This window comes from Hypanus sabinus, chromosome 4 (genome assembly GCF_030144855.1).
Source record: "Hypanus sabinus isolate sHypSab1 chromosome 4, sHypSab1.hap1, whole genome shotgun sequence".
Lineage (NCBI taxonomy): Eukaryota > Metazoa > Chordata > Chondrichthyes > Myliobatiformes > Dasyatidae > Hypanus > Hypanus sabinus.
Window position 1 is genome coordinate 83,971,742 of NC_082709.1, and position 18,863 is coordinate 83,990,604.

At 43.5% G+C, this 18,863-nt stretch overlaps 1 protein-coding gene across 1 annotated transcript in view; it reads right to left on the reverse strand.

The window, feature by feature from the left end:
- Positions 1–610: 610 nt before the first annotated feature.
- catip (ciliogenesis associated TTC17 interacting protein) overlaps positions 611–18,863 on the reverse strand; it is a 61,795-nt gene continuing 43,542 nt past the window's right edge. Inside the window, exons 8-10 of the mRNA XM_059967581.1 lie at positions 15,448–15,524; positions 5,810–5,898; positions 611–878 (exon numbers count right to left, since the gene is read on the reverse strand). Of these exons, the coding sequence (XP_059823564.1) occupies positions 669–878; positions 5,810–5,898; positions 15,448–15,524 (376 nt within the window). The 3' untranslated portion in view covers positions 611–668. The remainder of the gene's footprint in view (positions 879–5,809; positions 5,899–15,447; positions 15,525–18,863) is intronic.

The window sequence follows — 18,863 nt, forward strand, 5'->3', positions numbered from 1 at the left end:
ATCGCTTTGCAATCCCAATTGGTGGACTTGAGTTAAATGTTTTAAATCCCTATAGCCTTGCAATCTCACCATTAACTTTTCAGCTTCATAACCAAAATCTGTCCAAGGTCCAGATGATGCCTTGGTGATATATCCAGATGATATAAGTGATATGCTTCTCTCTCAAATTGGTCTGCCTCCTCTCTCTCTTATTGGTCTCTCTCTCTCCCTCCCCCTCCTATGTCCCACCCCTTTTATTGGTCTCTCTCTTTCTTCTTCTCCTATTGTTTCTTTCTCTCTCTTGTTCTCCCTCTCTCCTACTGGTCTCTCTGTCCTACTTATCTCCTCCCCTATTGGTCTCTCTCCCTCTTTCCTGTTTGTCTTCCCAACCCATCCTCTCCCTATTCCCTACTGTTCTCTCTCTCTTTCTCTCTCTCTCTTTCTCTCCTTTTGCTTTCCTCTTTCTCTCTCATCTGTTGGCCATTGCCTTCAGCTGATGTGGCTTTGAACTACAGAAAATTATTTCTCTCTATCTTGCAATCCTTCTAATGTGACTCTTAAATAAACCTCCTTCTACCATTGGTATCTTCTAGGGCTTGGTGTCACTGACAAAGTGAAACATCCCAGAGTGGTTATAAATATGTTTTACAGAAAAAACTTGTTATACACTTAAGCATTTTAATGAAAACTTAAGGTTCTTTGAAGGGACTCAATTTTTTGGAGGTCAGAAAGGGTGACTGCTCTGTGCTGAAGGTGGAGAAGGAGGAGAAATATTCTGCAGCAAAGGTGATGACATCTTGTGGTTTTCTGAGGAGGAGGAACTGCAGGAAATCAGCCAATATGCTCTTCAGTTCTGGGTGGTGCCTAATGTAGCTGCTGTAGTCCGCTTTCAGGGCCTCCTGAAAAAACGAATGTTCCATTAATAATGATCAGTGATCGATTTCAAAACTTAGACCATAAGACATAGGCTGAATAGCCCAATTCTATTGCTAATCGAGTCTACTTTGCCATAAATCATAGCTGATTTATTATCCTTTTCAACCCCATCTTCCTGCCTTCTCCCCATAATCTTTGATGCCTTTACTAATTGAGAACATATCAACCTCTGCTTTAAGTATTCTCAATCACTTAGCCTCCACAGCTGACTGTGGCATTGAATTTCACAGATTCATTACCCTCTATTTAAAGAAATTCTTCCTCATCTCTGTTCTAAAGGGACATCCTATTCTGAGGTTGTGCCTCTGGTCCTAGATTCCCCCACTATAGGAAACATTCCCTCCATGTCTATCTAGGCCTTTCAATATTCGATCTGCTCTCATTTTTTGAAACTCCAGCAAGTACAGGCTCAGAGCCACCCAGCACTCCTCAAACATTAACCATGAAAACTTCTGCATCAAACTGCTGCCATCATCCACTCTGTCAGCCATCCATTTACACTAATCCTCTTTCATTCTCCCACCAACTCCCCTTCCACCCTAAAATTCTACCCTTAAATACTAGGGGCAATTTACAGCAGCCAATTAGCCCACTGACCCTGCACGTCTTTGGGGTGTGGGAGAACACCAGAGCACCTGGGGGATCTAACCCAATCACAGAGAGAACATGTGCTCTCCATGCAGACAGCAGCGCAATGGGTAAAGCTGCTTCGTTGGGGATCCAGAGACCAGAGTTCAATCCTGAAATCTGGTGCTGTCTGCGTGGAGTTCTTCAAGTCTGTTTGGGATTCCCCCAGATGCCCTGGCTTCCTCTCTCAAGGGACTAGATTAAAATGGGATGTTTAAATGGATGCCTGGTGGTTGACATGGATTTGATGGGCTAAAGGGGTCTATTCCATGTTGAGAACCTAGAATATTGTAGCACAACACAGGCTTGACTCAAGATGTCGTGCTGACCCTTTAACCTACTCTAAGGTCAATCTAACACTACGTAGCCCTCCATTTGTTTCTCATCCATGTGCCTATCCAAGAGTCTCCTAAATGTCCCTGTTGTATCTACCCTTACCACCATCCCAGAGAGTGTGTTTCATGCACCCATCACTTGCTGGAGTGAACTCCATCTACCACCTCTCAGCCAAACTCTGCATCCTGTCAATTTCCCATTGTAACCTACAACGATTTTCTTCACTACCCACAACTCCACCAACTATTGGCGATGGCAAAATGTAAAAGATTCCCTTGACTCCACCTATTGTCTTGGTTCCTTAAAATCAAATATTCTAATCCATCAAAAATCCATTAATTTAAGTTTTCCACACCCATGAATCTTCAGCGCTTTTTCATATTTCTGGTGCTTCTGCTGAGGTGTTCCTCGGATGGACTGCCTATCACGTTGATATAACATCTCACATTGTTTTGAGATTTCCTCACCATGAGAAAGAGTTTCTCTCTCTCTACCCCATTAGATCATCTAACCTTCTCAGATATCTACCCTTTCAGGAAACATGTCTGTGAACTAGTCCTTGTGATCTTTTATTCTCATAAGAGTGTGTTAGATGAATTATTCTCATACAGACATGAGCAGCCAATGCAATGTTGTGAGCCAGAACTGTGCACCAGTCTACATAAAGACCAACATCAGATTCAACTGAATTCACTCCATATTTTCACCCGTACAAAAAAGCTGGATGAACTCAGCAGGTCGGGCAGCATCCGCTGAAAGATGCAGTCAATGTTTCGGGTCGAAACCCTTCGTCAGGACGTTTCGACCCAAAATGTTGACTGCTTCTTTCAACAGATGCTGCCCGACCTGCTGAGTTCATCCAGCTTTTTTGTACATCTTGATTTGACCACAGCATCTGCAATGCACTTTGTGTTTAATATTTTCACCCATGCTTCCTGCTGCATTAATGGGACCAGCAGATGCCTTTGTTGAATGTGGGAAGGAGTGATTCCTTCCAACAAACACATAATTGTTGAAATTCCCTTCAAGTTCTGGTTAGTGGACCATAGGAGCAGAATTAGGTCATTTGGATTACAAGTCTGAACCGCCATTCGATCATGGCTAATTTGTTATTCCTCTAAACTCCATTCTCCCACCTTTATTTATTTATTTGGAGATACAGCACAGTAACATGTCTTTCCAGCCCAATGACCCAATGACCCCATGCCACTCAATTACATCCATGTGACCAATTATCTTATTAACTCAATGGGAGGCAATGGGCAGGCAAGGAGATAAAGTGAAAGAGAGAAAAAGGGATGGGGACTGGTGAAGGAGGGGCAGGGTATGGGGCATTACCAGAAGTTTGAGAAATCGATGTTCATGCATCAGATTGGAGACTACCCAGACAGAAAATAAGGTGCTGTTCCTCTAACCTGAGTGTGGCCTCATTGCGACAGTAGAGGAGGCCATGGATACACATTGGAATGAGAATGGGAGGTGGAATTAAAATGCACAGCCACTGGAAGATCCCGCTTCTTCTGGTAGATGGAGAGTAGGTGCTCAGTGAAATGGTCTCTCAATCTATGCCAGGTCTCATACACAGGAGGTCACACAGGGAAAACTGGACACAGACTCACAGGTGAAGTGTTGCTTCACTTGGGAAGACTGCCAGGGGCCCTGAATGGTAGTGAGGCAGGAGGTATAAGGGCAGGTGTAGCACTTGTTCTGCTTGCAAGGATAAGTGCCAGGAGGGAGATCAGTGGGGAGGGATGAATGGACAAGGGAGTCGCGTAGGGAGCGATCTCTGCAGAAAGTGGAAAAGAGGAAAAAATGTGCTTGGTGGTGGGATCCCATTGGAGATGGCGCGTAAGTCACAGATAATTACGTGATGGACACAGAGGCTGGTGGGGTGGTAGGTAAGGACAAGAGGAACCCTATCTCTGATAGGGTGGCAGGAGGATGGGGGTAAGAGCAAACATGAGTGAAATGGAAGAGATGTGGTTGAGGGTAATGTTGATGGTGGAGGAAGGGAAGCCCCTTTCTTTGAAAAAGGAGAAGATCTCCTATATTCTAAAATGAAAAACCTTATCCTGAGAGCAGATGCGGGGGAGATGGAAGAATTGAGAGAATGTTTTTATAAGTAACAGGGTGGGAAGAGGTATAGTCCAGGTAGCTGTTAGAGTTTGTGGGTTTATAATAGACATCAGTGGATAAGCCGCCTCCGGAGATAGAGACAGTGAGATCGAGAAAGGGGAGGGAGGTGTCAGAAACGGACCAAGTAAATTTCAGGACGGGGTGGAAGTTGGAGGCAAAGTTGATGAAGTTGACGAGCTCAGCACAGGTGCAGGAAGCAGCACCAATGCAGTCATCGATGTAGGGTAGGAAAAGTGGGGGGACGGACACCAGTGTAGGCTTGGAACATGGACTGCTCCACATAGCCAACAAAAATGCAGGCACAGCTGGGACCCATGCGACTGCCCATGGCCACACCTTTTGTTTGAAGGAAGTGGGAGGAGCCAAACGAGAAACTATTAAGAGTGAGGACAAGTTCTACCAGACAGAGGAGAGTGGTGGTGGAAGGGAACTGGTTGGGTCTGGTGTCCAGAAATAAATGGAGAGCTTTGCTGCCTTTCTGGTGGAGGATGGAGGTGTATAAGGACTAGACATCCATAGCAAAAATGATGATGGGGACCAGGGAACTTGAAATCATTGAAAAGGTCCAGAGTGTGTGAGGTGTCACGGATGTAGGTGGGAAGGAACTGAACCGGGTGGGATAAAACAGAGTCAAGGTATGAGTTCACTGGGGCAGGAAGAAGCTGAAACAATGGGTCTTGGGTAGGAGGTATAAATGGGAGGTGCAGAGTGCGGGAACTATGAGGTGGGTAGCAGTGGATGGGAGATCACCAGGGCAAATAAGGTCAGTAATGGTGTGGAAGACAATTACCTGGTGCTCCTTAGTAGGATCCTAATCAGGAGGTAAATAAGAGGAGGTGTCTGAGAGTTGTTGCTGGGCCTCAGCAAGGTAGAGGTTAGTTCGCCAGACTAGTACAGCACACTCCTTATCTGTGGGTTTGATGGTGAGGGTAGGATTAGTGCGGAGGAAGCAGAGAGCAGAGCATTCGGAAAGGGTAAGGTTGGAATTGGAGGAAGAAATGTTAAAGTTGAGATGGTTGATGTCCTGTCAGCAGTTGGCAATTAAAAGGTCCAGAGCAGCAAACGACCAAGGTGGGGTGTTCAGGAAGAGAAGGAGGGTTGAAGATGGGAGAAAGGGTCATTGGTGCAGGGTGGAGAGTCCTTGCAAAAGAAGTAGATCATTAGTACTGTGCTACTTCTTTGGCAAGGACTCCCCACCCAACACCAATGACTCCTTCTCCCTCTGCACTAATCCTAAGGTCACCATCATGGAGATCCTCATCAGTGTAGACCAAAGGAACGCTTCAAAATATAATGCCTCAAAATGACAGCACCCAAGTGTAAATGCCCTCTTCTCATTACTACCATCAGGGGCGAGATACGGCAGCCTAAAGACACACACCCAACATTTTAGGAACAGCTTCTGCCTTCAGATTCCCGAATGGTCCATGAATACATGAACATTACCTCACTATTTTGCTCTCTTTTTGCACTACCTGTTATTTCTTATTGTTATTTTGTAGTACTTTTATGTATTGCACCGTATTGCTGCCACAAAACAATAAATTTCACAACATATGTCACTGATTCTGGTCAACATGCTGCCACACAGTAGTCTGTTCTTGTGATCAGCTTGTGTCAACTGAATGCACTCAGCAGGAATGCAGCACACTGCGTCTCCACGCCATGCAACAAAGCATAGCTGAAGCTTTAGTTCATTTTTTTTGGGGGGGGAGGAAGAAAGGGAAAAAATTGAATGTTCGGAATCTTAAATCCAGATTGAAAACAAGGCTGGTTTTAAAACATTAGTTGGTACCGTTCTGTCAAGAAATTTAAAATAGAGTTGCATATCTTCCTCCCAGTTCAGTGGTTTCTTCTCAAAAACTGGTTTGGGATCTTCCACATCTGTAAAGTTGAGAAACACAGTATGTTTTAATAGGTAATAATGTAAATGACTCGTGTAATGACAAAATGAGTTGGCATCATGAAAACTAGCCTCCCATCAACAGTCTCTGCCTCAGCCATCCACACACACCACATATTCTCTCCTGTGCCCACCCCTCCAGACAAAAGATACAAGAGCTTAAAATAACCAACCACAGGCTCGGCTCAAGTGCAGAATGAAGTGTTGTAATTGTAGAGAATGTGCAGTACAGGCAGAAGATAAGGTGCAAGATCATAACAGTGTAGATTCAACAGTCAAGATTCTCCTCTTTCTCATTGGGCAAGTACAAAAGATTGAAAGCATGAACCCACAAACTCAAATTCAAAGGTAGCTTCTATCCCACTGTTTAAGACTATTAAATGATTCCCAATTGGAATTGGCTTATTTTTGTCACATGCACCAAGATACAGTGCAAAGATTGTCTTACGTACTGATCATACAGATCAATTAATTACACAGTGCATTGAGGTAGAATAAAGTAAAACAATAACAAAATGCCGAATAAAGTGCAACAGCTACAGCGGAAGTGTTGAGCAGGCATACAATAAAGTGCTAAATCATAACCAGTAGCCTATACGACATAGGAGCAGAATTAGGCCATTCAGCCCATCAAGTCTTCTCTGTCATTTCATCACGTCTGATTTATTACCCTTCTCAAAGCCATGCTCCTGCCTTCTCCCTGTAACCTTTACTAAATAAGAACCTATCAAACTTCTCTTTAAATGACTTAGCCTCCAAGCTGTCTGTGGCAATGAATTCCACAGATTCACCAACCTCTGGCTAAAGGAATTCCTCCTCATCTCTATTCCAAAGGGATGTCCTTCCATTCTGATCCTAGACTCCTCGCATATTGAGATAGATTATGAGGTCAAGAATCTATTTTACCATACAAGAGATTTGATTATAGTTGGATAGTTCTCCTTGAACTGATGCTTAGAGCTTTCAGGCTCAATAGTTCAATGGTTCCATTTAATAGACAATAGACAATAGACAGTAGGTGCAGGAGTAGGCCATTTGGCCCTTCTAGCCAGCACCGCCATTCACTGTGATCATGGCTGATCATACACAGTCAGTACCCCGTTCCTGCCCTCTCCCCATATCCCTTGACCCCGCTATCTATAAGAGCTCAATCTAACTCTCTCTTGAATGCATCTAGAGACTTGGCCTCCACTGCCTTCTGGGGCAGAGCATTCCACATATCCACCACTCTCTGGGTGAAAAAGTTTTTCCGTATCTAAATGGCCTACCCCTTATTCTTAAAGTGTGGCCTCTAGATCTGGACTCACCCATCAGCGGGAACATGCTTCCTGCCTCCAGTGTGTCCAATCCCTTAATAATCTTATATGTTTCAATCAGATCCCCTCTCATCCTTCTAAATTCCAGTGTATACAAGCCCAGTCGCTCCAATCTTTCAACATATGACAGTCCCGCCATTCTGGGAATTAACCTTGTGAACCTACGCTGCACTCCCTCAATAGCAAGAATGTCCTTCCTCAAATTTGGAGACCAAAACTACACACAATACTCCAGGTGTGGTCTCACCAGGGCCCTGTACAGCTGCAGAAGGGCCTCTTTACTCCTATACTCAATTCCTCTTGTTATAAAAGCCAGCATGCCATTAGGTTTCTTCACTGCCTGCTGTACCTGCATGCTTACTTTCATTGACTGATGTACAAGAACACCTAGATCTCGTTGTACTTCCCCTTTTCCTAACTTTTCTTTATTTAGATAGTAATCTGCCATCCTGTTCTTTGCCACCAAAGTGGATAACCTCACATTTATCCACATTAAACTGCATCTGCTATACATTTGCCCACTCACCCAACCTGTCCAAGTCACCCTGCATTCTCATAACATCCTCCTGACATTTCACACTGTCACCCAGCTTTGTGTCATCAGCAAATGTTACTTTTAATCCCTTCATCTAAATCATTAATGTATATTGTAAACAGCTGTGGTCCCAGCACCGAACCTTGCAGTACCCCACTGGTCACAGCCTGCCATTCCAAAAGGGACCCGTTAATCACTACTCTTTGTTTCCTGTCAGCCAGCCAATTTTCAATCCATGTCAGTACTCTGCCCCCAATACCATGTGCCCTAATTTTGCCCACTAATCTCCTATGTGGGACTTTATCAAAAGCTTTCTGGAAGTCCAGGTACACTACATCCACTGGCTCTCCCTTGTCCATTTTCATAATTACATCCTCAAAAAACTCCAGAAGATTAGTCAAGCATGATTTTCCCTTCATAAATCCATGCTGACTCGGACTGATCCTTCTACTGCTATCCAAATGTGTCGTAATTTCCTCTTTTATAATTGACTCCAGTATCTTTCCCACCACTGATGTCAGGCTATAATTCCCTGTTTAATATCAGAGAATGTATACAATATACAACCTGAAATTCTTCTTCTCTGCAGACATCCTCAAAACAGAAGAAAAAATTCCCAAAGAATGAATGACAGAAAAAAACGTAAGAATCCCAAGCCCCTACCCCTCTCCCACGCATCAACCTTCCCCCTCCCCCCACTTATTCTAGCATAAAGCATCAGCATTCCCACCACCCACTTTTGTATCTTCCGCCTGATGGCGAGAGATAGTGGGCTCAACCTCACAACCTACACCATTATGATCTTGCACCTTATTCTCTGCCTGCACTGCACTTTCTCTGTATCTGTTACACTTTATTCTGCATTCTGTTATTGTTTTACTTTGTACTAACTCAATACACTGATGTGATGAAAGATCCGTGTAGATGGCATGCAAAACAGTTTTTCACTGCACCTCCTTACATCTGATAACAATATACTAATTTAGCAAATGTAATTATAATCTGTCTGGTATGGAGGATCCAATGCACAGGATCAAGAAAAGCTGCAGAGGGTTGTAGATTCAGCTAGCTCCGTCAGAGACACTAGCCACTCCACCGCCAAGGATATGTTTAAACGGCTTCACCTCAAGAAGATGTTATCCATTATTAAGTACCCTCAGTATCCAGGATGTGCCCTCTTCTCATTGCTGCCATCAGGGAGGAGGTACAGGAGCCCTTAGCCTGCACTCAATATTTTTAGGAACAGCTTATTCCCCTCTGCCATCAGATTTCTGAACAGAAAATGAATACTATCTCACTTTCTGCTTTTTTTTTGCACTATCTATTTATATATATATATATATATATATATATATATATCCTATTGTGACTTATAGTAATTTTTGTAAGTACTGCACTGTACTGCTACTGCAAAACAACACATTTCACAACATACCATATGTCAGCGATAATAAACCTGATTTTGAATCTGATAAACCTTCTGATTTAGATTCTGTGTTGATGAAAGACATGGCTCACTGGATGCGGTTGTGATCTTTCTAGATCGGACCTAGGGTTTCCTGAGATTCTAGAACAACCTGACCAACAGCAACTACCCCCTACCCCCCACACAAAGAGCCCCAAGTATGTACTTGGTAATGGCACAATAGCGTAGTTAGTGTAATATTAACAGTACTACAGATTGTGATTTGAGATTTCATTCATGCTGCTGCCTGTAAAGAATTTGTATGTTTTCTCTATGACCACATTGGTTTTCTCCACATTCCAAAGACGTACGGGTTAGGGTTAGTAAGTTGTTGGCATGTTATGTTAGTGCTGGAAGCATGGTGACACTTGCAGGCTGCTGCCAATACATCCTCAGACTGTACTGGTCATTGACACAAATGATGCATTTCACTGTACATTCAATATTTTGATATACACATGACAAATAAAGCTAATCTTTAATCTCTACCCCAGCTGGGGAATCTGAGGACCCCAGAAAATATTGAATCTCCAGGTTTGGGGCTGGTAAATGCTGACTTCATTGTGCACTAGGCTCTGGCTTGATGATGTATTTATTTATTTAAAGATACAGCACGGAACTGGCCCTTCCAGCCCAGCAAGTAACACTGCCCAACAACTCACCTATTTAAGTCTAGCCTAATCATAATACAACCTACAACCAAAGCACCCAGAGAAAACCAATGCATTTCACAGGGAGGACATACAAACTCATTACAGATGGCACCAGAATTGAACTCTGAAATCTAGAACATCTCCAGCTGTAGTAGCATCGTGCTAACCAGTACACCATCATGCCGCATGGCTTACCTAACAAAAAACTACCATCACTCCATTGAAATTCATGCTACCCAAAGAGTTACAAAGGCCTGACTTATAGACACCTCAATACACGAACAATATTAAATTCAAAGCTCCAACGTATGTACAGTATATACAAAACAAGTTTCCTTGTCCCTCTACACTTACGGTAAATATTTGTTCTCATCAGTCTTGTGTATGTTTGATTGCACACATTACAACACTATTGAGGTACCATATCGAGTTATGTTTATCTACTTTCTGACTTATGGACAAAGTACATTCAGTGACACTTTATTAGGTACTTCCTGATAAGGTTCAATATGTTGTGCATTCAGAGATGTTCTTCTGCACACCACTGTTGTACTGCATGGCTATTTAATTTACTATCTTTTTGTCAGCTTGAACCAGTCTGGCCATTCTCCTATGACCTCTCTCATTAACAACGTGTTTTTGCCAACAGAAATGCCACCCACTGCATGTTTTTTGTTTCTCACACCACTCTCTATAAACTCCTATGACTGTTGTGTATGAAAATCCTAGATCAACAATTTCTGAGATACTCAAACCACCATTTCTGGTATCAACAATCAGTCCACAGTTAAAGTTACTTAGATTACATTTCTTCACCATTCTGATGTTTGGTCAGAGCGACAACTGAACCTCTTGACCATGTCTGCATGTTTGAGTTGCTGCCACATGATTGGCTGATTAGATATTTGCATTAACAAGCAAGTGTACTTAATAAAGCCACCACAGTGTAAATTCATTGATGTCTACAAAAATGGAACCCTTCATCTCTAGTCAGATTGCCTCCAGCTCCAACAAATGTTTAGGGAGGGAGTTTCAGATAGAACACAGAACAGTACAACACAGGTACAAGCCCTTCAGTCCTCAACATCTGTGTCAAACATAATGCTGTATTAAACTAAATCTCTCCTGCCCACATATGATCAATATCCCTCCATTCCCTACATATCAATGTGTCCACCTTACAGTCACTTAAACACCATTATCATATCTGCTTCCACCACCACTTCAGGCAGCACATTCCAGGCACCTGCCACTCTGTGTAAAAGAACTTGCCCCTGTTATGAATGTACCACAGCTCTGAGGGGCCAAAGGGTGTGGGGTAGCCCCCTCCTTTGTGAGAATCGCAAGATCACTGTTGGGTTGGGTCAAGGGGCCCAGGAAATGAGTGAGAGAGACGTGCAGAATGTCTCGTTTCCCAGGCGATGTAAAGCTACGGGACATGGCCATTGTCTCTAGAAGGCGAAGTGTGGATTGGAGACTATGCTACATGAACGCCCTCAGGCAAAGTGGGCTGGTTGAGGGAGAGATTGCATTACCCCCAACCTGATCGACATCTACGACCCTGTGAGTCAGGATAAAAGAGGGTCTGTAGGAACAGCCCCTCAGACGCACCAGAAGAAACGTTAAGCGACCACGTAATAGCAGGAAGTCATCTGAAGGAGGCCACGTGCGTTCAGTTCCATTGCTGGAACTGGTGGCTGGAACCACAGAAAACTGCTTTTATCTAACAACGGGGAAACCCACTCCCCTGACTCAATGGATTGGCCTCATAAAAGACCTAGACAAGTTTAAAAAGCCTCGCTCTCAAACCCAAAACGCTGCAGCTTGAACGAACTAACAGTGACTGTTATATTTCCATCGGACAATACATTATCCCCTAGACAACGATAGAGCTATTCCTTATTGGTTATTATTATACCTGCGCTTTAGATTTAGTATTGACGACGTATATTATCTGTATGTTTGCATTAATCTTATTTTTGTGCTCCTTTGTCAATAAATATTTTTAAAAATAGTACCATCAGACTTCAACGGACCTCTCTATCTTTGCTGGTAAGTGACCCAGTTACGGGGTTTCGTAACACCCCACATATCTCCTTTAAACTTCCCCCTTTAATACTTGACATTTCTATCCCACGAAAAAGATTCTGCCTACCCTCCTACCCTATCTCTGCCTCTCTGCCAGGTCGCCCCTCAACCTTTGATTCTCCAGAGCAGACAACCCATTTGTTCAACCTCTCATAATTGTTCACACCCTCTAATCCAGGCTGCACCCACTGTACCCTCTCCACGTCCTTTCTGTAAAGGGCAACCAGAGCTGTGCACAATGCAAGCAGGTTCTTTCCACTGTGGCTGGAAGAGACTAGAACTAGAGGTCATAAGTTAAGGGTGAAAGGTGAAATATTCAAGGGGAACCTGAGGAGAAACCTCTTCACTCAGAAGGTGGTGTGAGTGTATCAGAATCAGAAGCAGGTTTAATATCACTGGCAAATATCACAAAATCTGTTGTTTTGCAGCAGCAGTATACAGCAATACACAATAATAAAAAAAAATACAATAAGAAGTATATTATATAAATAAATTAAATAACTCACACAAAAAGAGAAGGGAAAAAATAGTGGTTTCATTGTCCATTTAGAAATCTGATGACGGAGGGAAAGACACTGTTCCTGAAACATCTTCCGGTTCCTGTACCTCCTCCTTGATGGCAGCAATGAGAAGAGGGCCTGTCCTGGGTGACGGGGATCTTTAATGATGGATGCGGCCTTTTTGAGGCATCGCCTTTTGAAGATGTCCTCGATGCTGGTGAGGCTGGTGCCCTTGATTGTTTTCGTTGAGTTTATAACTTTCTGCAGCTTTTTCCAATCCTATGTAATGGCCCCTCCATACAAGACAGTGATGCAATCATCTATCGGAAATTTGCAAGTGTCTTTGTTGACATACCAAGTCTCCTGAAACTCCAAATGAATTGTAGCACTGTCTGCCTTCTTTGTAATTGAATCAATATGTTGCACCTAGGATAAATCTTCAGAGATGATGACGCTCAGAAACTTGAAACTGCTCCCCCTTCCACTGTTGATCCCTCAATGATGATTGGTGTGTGCTCCCTCAGCTTCCCCTTCCTGAAGTCCACAATCAATTCCTTGGTCTTACTGACATTGAGTGCAAGTTTGTTGTTCTGACACCACTCAACTAGCAGATCTATCTCTCTCCTGTACACCTCCTCATCACCATCTTAAACACTGTCAACAATAGTTCTATCATCAGCAAACTTATAGATGGCTTTTGAGCTGTGCTTAGCCACACAATCATGGAGGTAAAGAGAGTAGAGCAGTGGGCTAAGTATGCAATTTGAGTTACACCAGTGTCAATTATCAGTGAAGAGGAGATGTTATTTCTGATCCACACAGTCTGGTTTCCCAATGAAGAAGTCAAGGATTCAGTTGCAGAGGGAGGTACAGAGGCACAGGTTCTGGAGCTTGTTGATCAGAAATTCTGGTATGATTGTCACTCATTTGAAGCAGCTGAGAACCTCTGACCAGCAGTGAGAGACTGAAGATGTCCTTGGCACTCCCAGCAGTTGGTTGTCACAGGTTTTCAGTGTCCTACAAGAACGCCAACAGGGCCTGACACCTTGCGAGAGTTCACCGCCCCGAAAGATGTTCTGATGTCAGCCTCTGAGACAGAGATCAGAGGGTCACCAGATGCTGCAGGAATTTGCACAGGCATAGTTCTATTCTCCCTTTCAAAGCATGCATAAAAGGCATTGAACTGATCTGGGAGTGAAGCATCACAGCCATCCATGATGTTAGGTTTCACTTTGTAGGAAGTAGTGACCTGCAAAGCCTGCCAGAGCTGTCATGCATCCAATTCCATCTCTAACCTCAATCAAAATTGTGATTTTGCTCTTAAAATAGCCCTTCTTAGGTCTTACCTAGACTTCTTGTGTAGTTCTGGATCAATGGACTTGAATTTGTTGTTTTCTAGCCTTCAACAGACTATGAATCTCCTGGTTCATCCGCGGCTTTTGCTTTGGGTATGTCGGGTATGTTCTCAAAAGCACACACTCATCCACACAGGTCTTGATGAAGTTGGTGACAACTGTGGCATTTTCAGTCAAATTTCAAGATGAATCCCTGAATATTGTCCAGTGCACCAACTGAAAGTGGCTCTGTAACCGCTCCTCTGCCTTCCTTGACCTTCTTGGTCCTCACCCCTGGTGCTCTGGTCTTCAGTCTCTGCCTATATGCTGAGAGTGCAGCCAGGTGAATGGACTTCCAAAGTGTGGGCGTGGGTTGGTACAGTAAACATTCTTGATGGTGGTATAATAGTGTTGGCTCCTCTGGTTCCATAGATGGGTATGTTTAGTGGTAATTGTTTAGAGACTTCTTTGAGCAGGCCTGGTTGAAATCCTCCACTATGATAGGGAAGGCATATGATAGGGTCGCTGTTATGTGACTGCTGATTACGGTACTCAGCTCCTCCAGTGCTTACCTGACATTGGCCTAAGGTGGAATGTACACCACTACCAGAATAATGGCAGAAAACTCCCTCAATAGATAAAACAGACCAAATTTGACCGCTATATGTTCTAGGTCAGGCGAGCAGAACTGAGACAGAATTACCACATCTGCGCACCATGATGAATTAATCATAAAGTATACTCCACCTCCTCTACCTTTGAAAATTGAGCTGTCTTGTCTTTGGAGGGAATGGTGAAGCCATTGGGCTGCAGCACTGAGTCCAAAATGGTGTGGGATAGCTATGTTTCCATGAAACAAAGCACACAGCTGCCCCTGATGTCCCTCTGGTACTGCAATCTTGCTCTGAGGTCTTCAGTTTTATTTTCCTGAGATTGTACATTCACCAGCAGGGTGGTCGGGAGTGTGGGGGGGGGGGTGGTTGGTCTAAGGCCTCTGCATTTCAATCGTACCTTTGGAACAGTGGTCCTTCCACACTTCTATTTTCTTAAAGGGGATCCTGCATTTGCAGCCAAGTCTGAAGTCTGGGATCTGCTGATATCACTAGGTTTGAGTAACAATAGATGTTCTTACTGAAGTACCCATGGATGTGACTGTGGAGTGAGCTACCAGAGGAAGTAGTGGATATAGGTTCAATTTCAACATTTAAGATAAGTATGGATAAGTACATGGATGGGACAGGTACAGAGGGCAATGGTCTAGGTGCAGGTGGATGAGATTAGTCAGAATAACAGCTTGGCCCAGACTGATGGACCAAAGGGCCTGTTTCTGTGCAACAGATCAGATTCAATGACTACAACCAGATGGACTCTTAACCTCACAAACTGCCTTGATATAATCTTGCGCCCTATTGTTTACCTGCTCTGAACTTCCTCTGTAGCTGTAACACTTCATTCTGCATTGTTATTGTTTTATCTTTTTCGACAATTAACAATATGCAAGAAAAGATTTTCACTGTATCTCAATATATGTGGCAAAATAAACTAATTCCAATTCCAGCTCCAGTGTATAGGGCTATTCATGCCATAACAACAGAAGAAAATTTCTCAAATGACTTTGCTTGATCATAACTCACAATACCTGTTTCTATGATGTGAGGTAGTTGCTTCAGCCTCATTGTAATAGGAGAGCCCACCTGCACCCTGCTGGTCAAATGTCTGAAAGAGGAATAAATTGCATAGAGATATCAGCAGAAAATCTAATAAAGCAATGTCAACAAACAGAAACACTGACCGGCATCTATATTGCAGCTATAACATAAGCAATTTGAATACTGGCCAATGTATTATTAGGGTGGGTCACCAGATGCTCAGTAAGTTTTAAGCAGTGAAGAGAGGGAGCTGGAGCAGGCCAGGTTGGCAGGAAAGGCCTTGGTACAGCGGACATGGAGAGGATTACAAGTGTGGAGCAAGCTGCCAGTGGAAGTAATGGATGTAATGGGTTCAATTGCAAAATTTTAAAGCACTTTGTTTAAGTGAATGATGGATGGGAGCATTGGGTCCAGGTCCAGGTCAATGGGACTAGGTAGAATAACAGTTCATCACAGACTAGATGGACTAAAGGGCTTGCTTCTGTGCTATCGTGTCCTAGAAACTGAGGGCACAGCCTCAGAATACAAGGCCTTCCTTTTAGAGGAGATGAGAAGGAATTTCTTCAGCCAAAGGGTAGTGAATCTGTGGAATTCATTGCCACAGTCAGCTGTGGAGGCCAAGTCATCACGTATATTTAAAGCAGAGATTGATAGGTTCCTGATTAGTAAGGTTACAGACAGAAGGCAGGACAATGGGGTTGAGAGCAAAAATAAATCAACCATGATTGAATGGAAGAGCAGACGTTTTGGGCTAAATTTTGCTCCCATCATCCATCTACAAGAAGTGCTGTCGCAGGAAAACAGCATCCATTATCGAGGACCCCCGTTATCCAGGCCATGCTTTCTTCTCACTGTTGCCATCAGGAAGGAGGTATAAAAGAGCCTCGGGTACCTTAACATCAGATTCATTTTCTGTTATTATCCCTCAACCATCAGGCTCCTGAACCAGAGTGGATAACTTCACTCACCCCATCTTAAGTAATCACTAAACTGATTCTACAAACTATCGATTCACTTTCAAGGACTCTACAACTCATGTTCTCAATATTTATTACTTATTTATTATTATTTTGATTTTTATAGACAATATGTGCAGAAGTAGACCATTCGGCCCTTCGAGCCTGCACCGCCATTTTGAGATCATGGCTGATCAACTACTATCAATACCCGGTTCCTGCCTTGTCCCCATATCCCTTGATTCCCTATCCATAAGTTACCTATCTAGCTCCTTCTTGAAAGAATCCAGAGAATTGGCCTCCACTACCTTCCGAGGCAGTGCTTTCCAGACCCCCACAACTCTCTGGGAGAAGAAGTTTTTCCTTAACTCTGTCCTAAATGACCTACCCCTTATTCTCAAACCATGCCCTCTGGTACTGGACTCTCCCAGCATCTGGAACATATTTCCTGCCTCCTGCCATATTTTCTTGTCCAATCCCTTAATAATCTTATATGTTTCAACCAGATCCCCTCTCAATCTCCTTAATTCCAGCGTATACAAGCCCAGTCTCTCTAACCTCTCTGCGTAAGACAGTCCAGACATCCCAGGAATTAACCTCGTGAATCTACACTGCACTTCCTCTACAGCCAGGATGTCCTTCCTTAACCCTGGAGACCAAAACTGTACACAATACTCCAGGTGTGGTCTCACTAGGGCTCTGTACAAATGCAAGAGGATTCCCTTGCTCTTGTACTCAATTCCCTTTGTAATAAAGGCCAACATTCCATTAGCCTTCTTCACTGCCTGCTGCACTTGCTCATTCACCTTCAGTGACTGATGAACAAGGACTCCTAGATCTCTTTGTATTTCTCCCTTACCTCTCTACACCATTCAGATAATAATCTGCCTTCCTGTTCTTACTCCCAAAGTGGATAACCTCACACTTACTCACATTAAACGTCATCTGCCAAGTATCTGCCCACTCACCCAGCCTATCCAAGTCACCCTGAATCCTCCTAACATCTTCATCACATGTCACACTGCCACCCAGCTTAGTATCATCAGCAAATTTGCTGATGTTATTTTCAATGCCTTCATCCAAATCGTTGACGTAGATTGTAAACAGTTGTGGTCCCAATACCGAGCCCTGTGGCACCCCACTAGTCACCACCTGCCATTCCGAGAAACACCCATTCACCGCTACCCTTTGCTTTCTATCTGCCAACCAGTTTTCTATCCATCTCAATGTCTCCCCCCCGATTCCCTGAGCTTTGATTTTACCCACCAATCTCCTATGTGGGACCTTATCAAATACCTTCTGAAAATCGAGGTACACTACATTCACTGGATCTCCCCCGTCTAACTTCCTGGTTACATCCTCAAAAAACTCCAATAGGTTAGTCAAGCATGATTTACCCTTGGTAAATCCATGCTGGCTCGGCCCAATCCTACTACTGCCATCTAGATATGCCACTATTTCATCCTTAATAATGGGCTCTAGCATCTTCCCCACCACCAATGTCAGGCTGACAGGTCGATAGTTCTCTGTTTTCTCCCTCCCTCCTTTCTTAAAAAGTGGGATAACATTAGCCATTCTCCAATCCTCAGGAACTGATCCTGAATCTAAGGAACATTGGAAAATGATTACCAATGCATCCGCAATTTCTAGAGCCACCTCCTTTAGTACCCTAGGATGCAGACCATCCGGACCTGGGGATTTGTCAGCCTTCAGTCCCATCAGTCTTCTCATCACCGTTTCCTTCCTAATGTCAATCTGTTTCATTTCCTCTGTTACCCTATGTCCTTGGCCCATCCAAACATCTGGGAGATTGCTTGTGTCTTCCTTAGTGAAAACAGATCTAAAGTACTCATTAAATTCTTCTGCCATTTCTCTGTTTCCCATAACAATTTCACCCAATTCATTCTTCAAGGGCCCAACATTGTTCTTAACTATCTTCTTTCTCTTCACATACCTAAAAAAGCTTTTGCTATCTTCCTTTATATTCCTAGCTAGCTTGCATTCGTACCTCATTTTTTCTCTCCGTATTGTCTTTTTAGTTAAGTTCTGTTGTTCCTTAAAAACTTCCCAATCATCTGTCCTCCCACTCACCTTAGCTCTGTCATACTTCCTTTTTTTTAATGCTATGTAATCTCTGACTTCCTTGGTCAACCACTGTGGCCCCTTTCCCCCCTTTCCCCTTCTCTGGGGGATGAACTGATTTTGCACCTTGTGCATTATTCACAAGAATACCTGCCATTGCTGTTCCACTGTCTTTTCTGCTAGGCTATCCGTCCAGTCAACTTTGGCCAGCTCCTCCCTCATGGCTCCATAGTTTCCTCTGTTCAACTGCAACACTGACACCTCCGAGCTGCCTTTATCCTTCTCAAATTGCAGATAAAAACTTATCATATTATGATCACTACCTCCTAATGGCTCCTTTACTGCGAGATCACTTATCAAATCCTGTT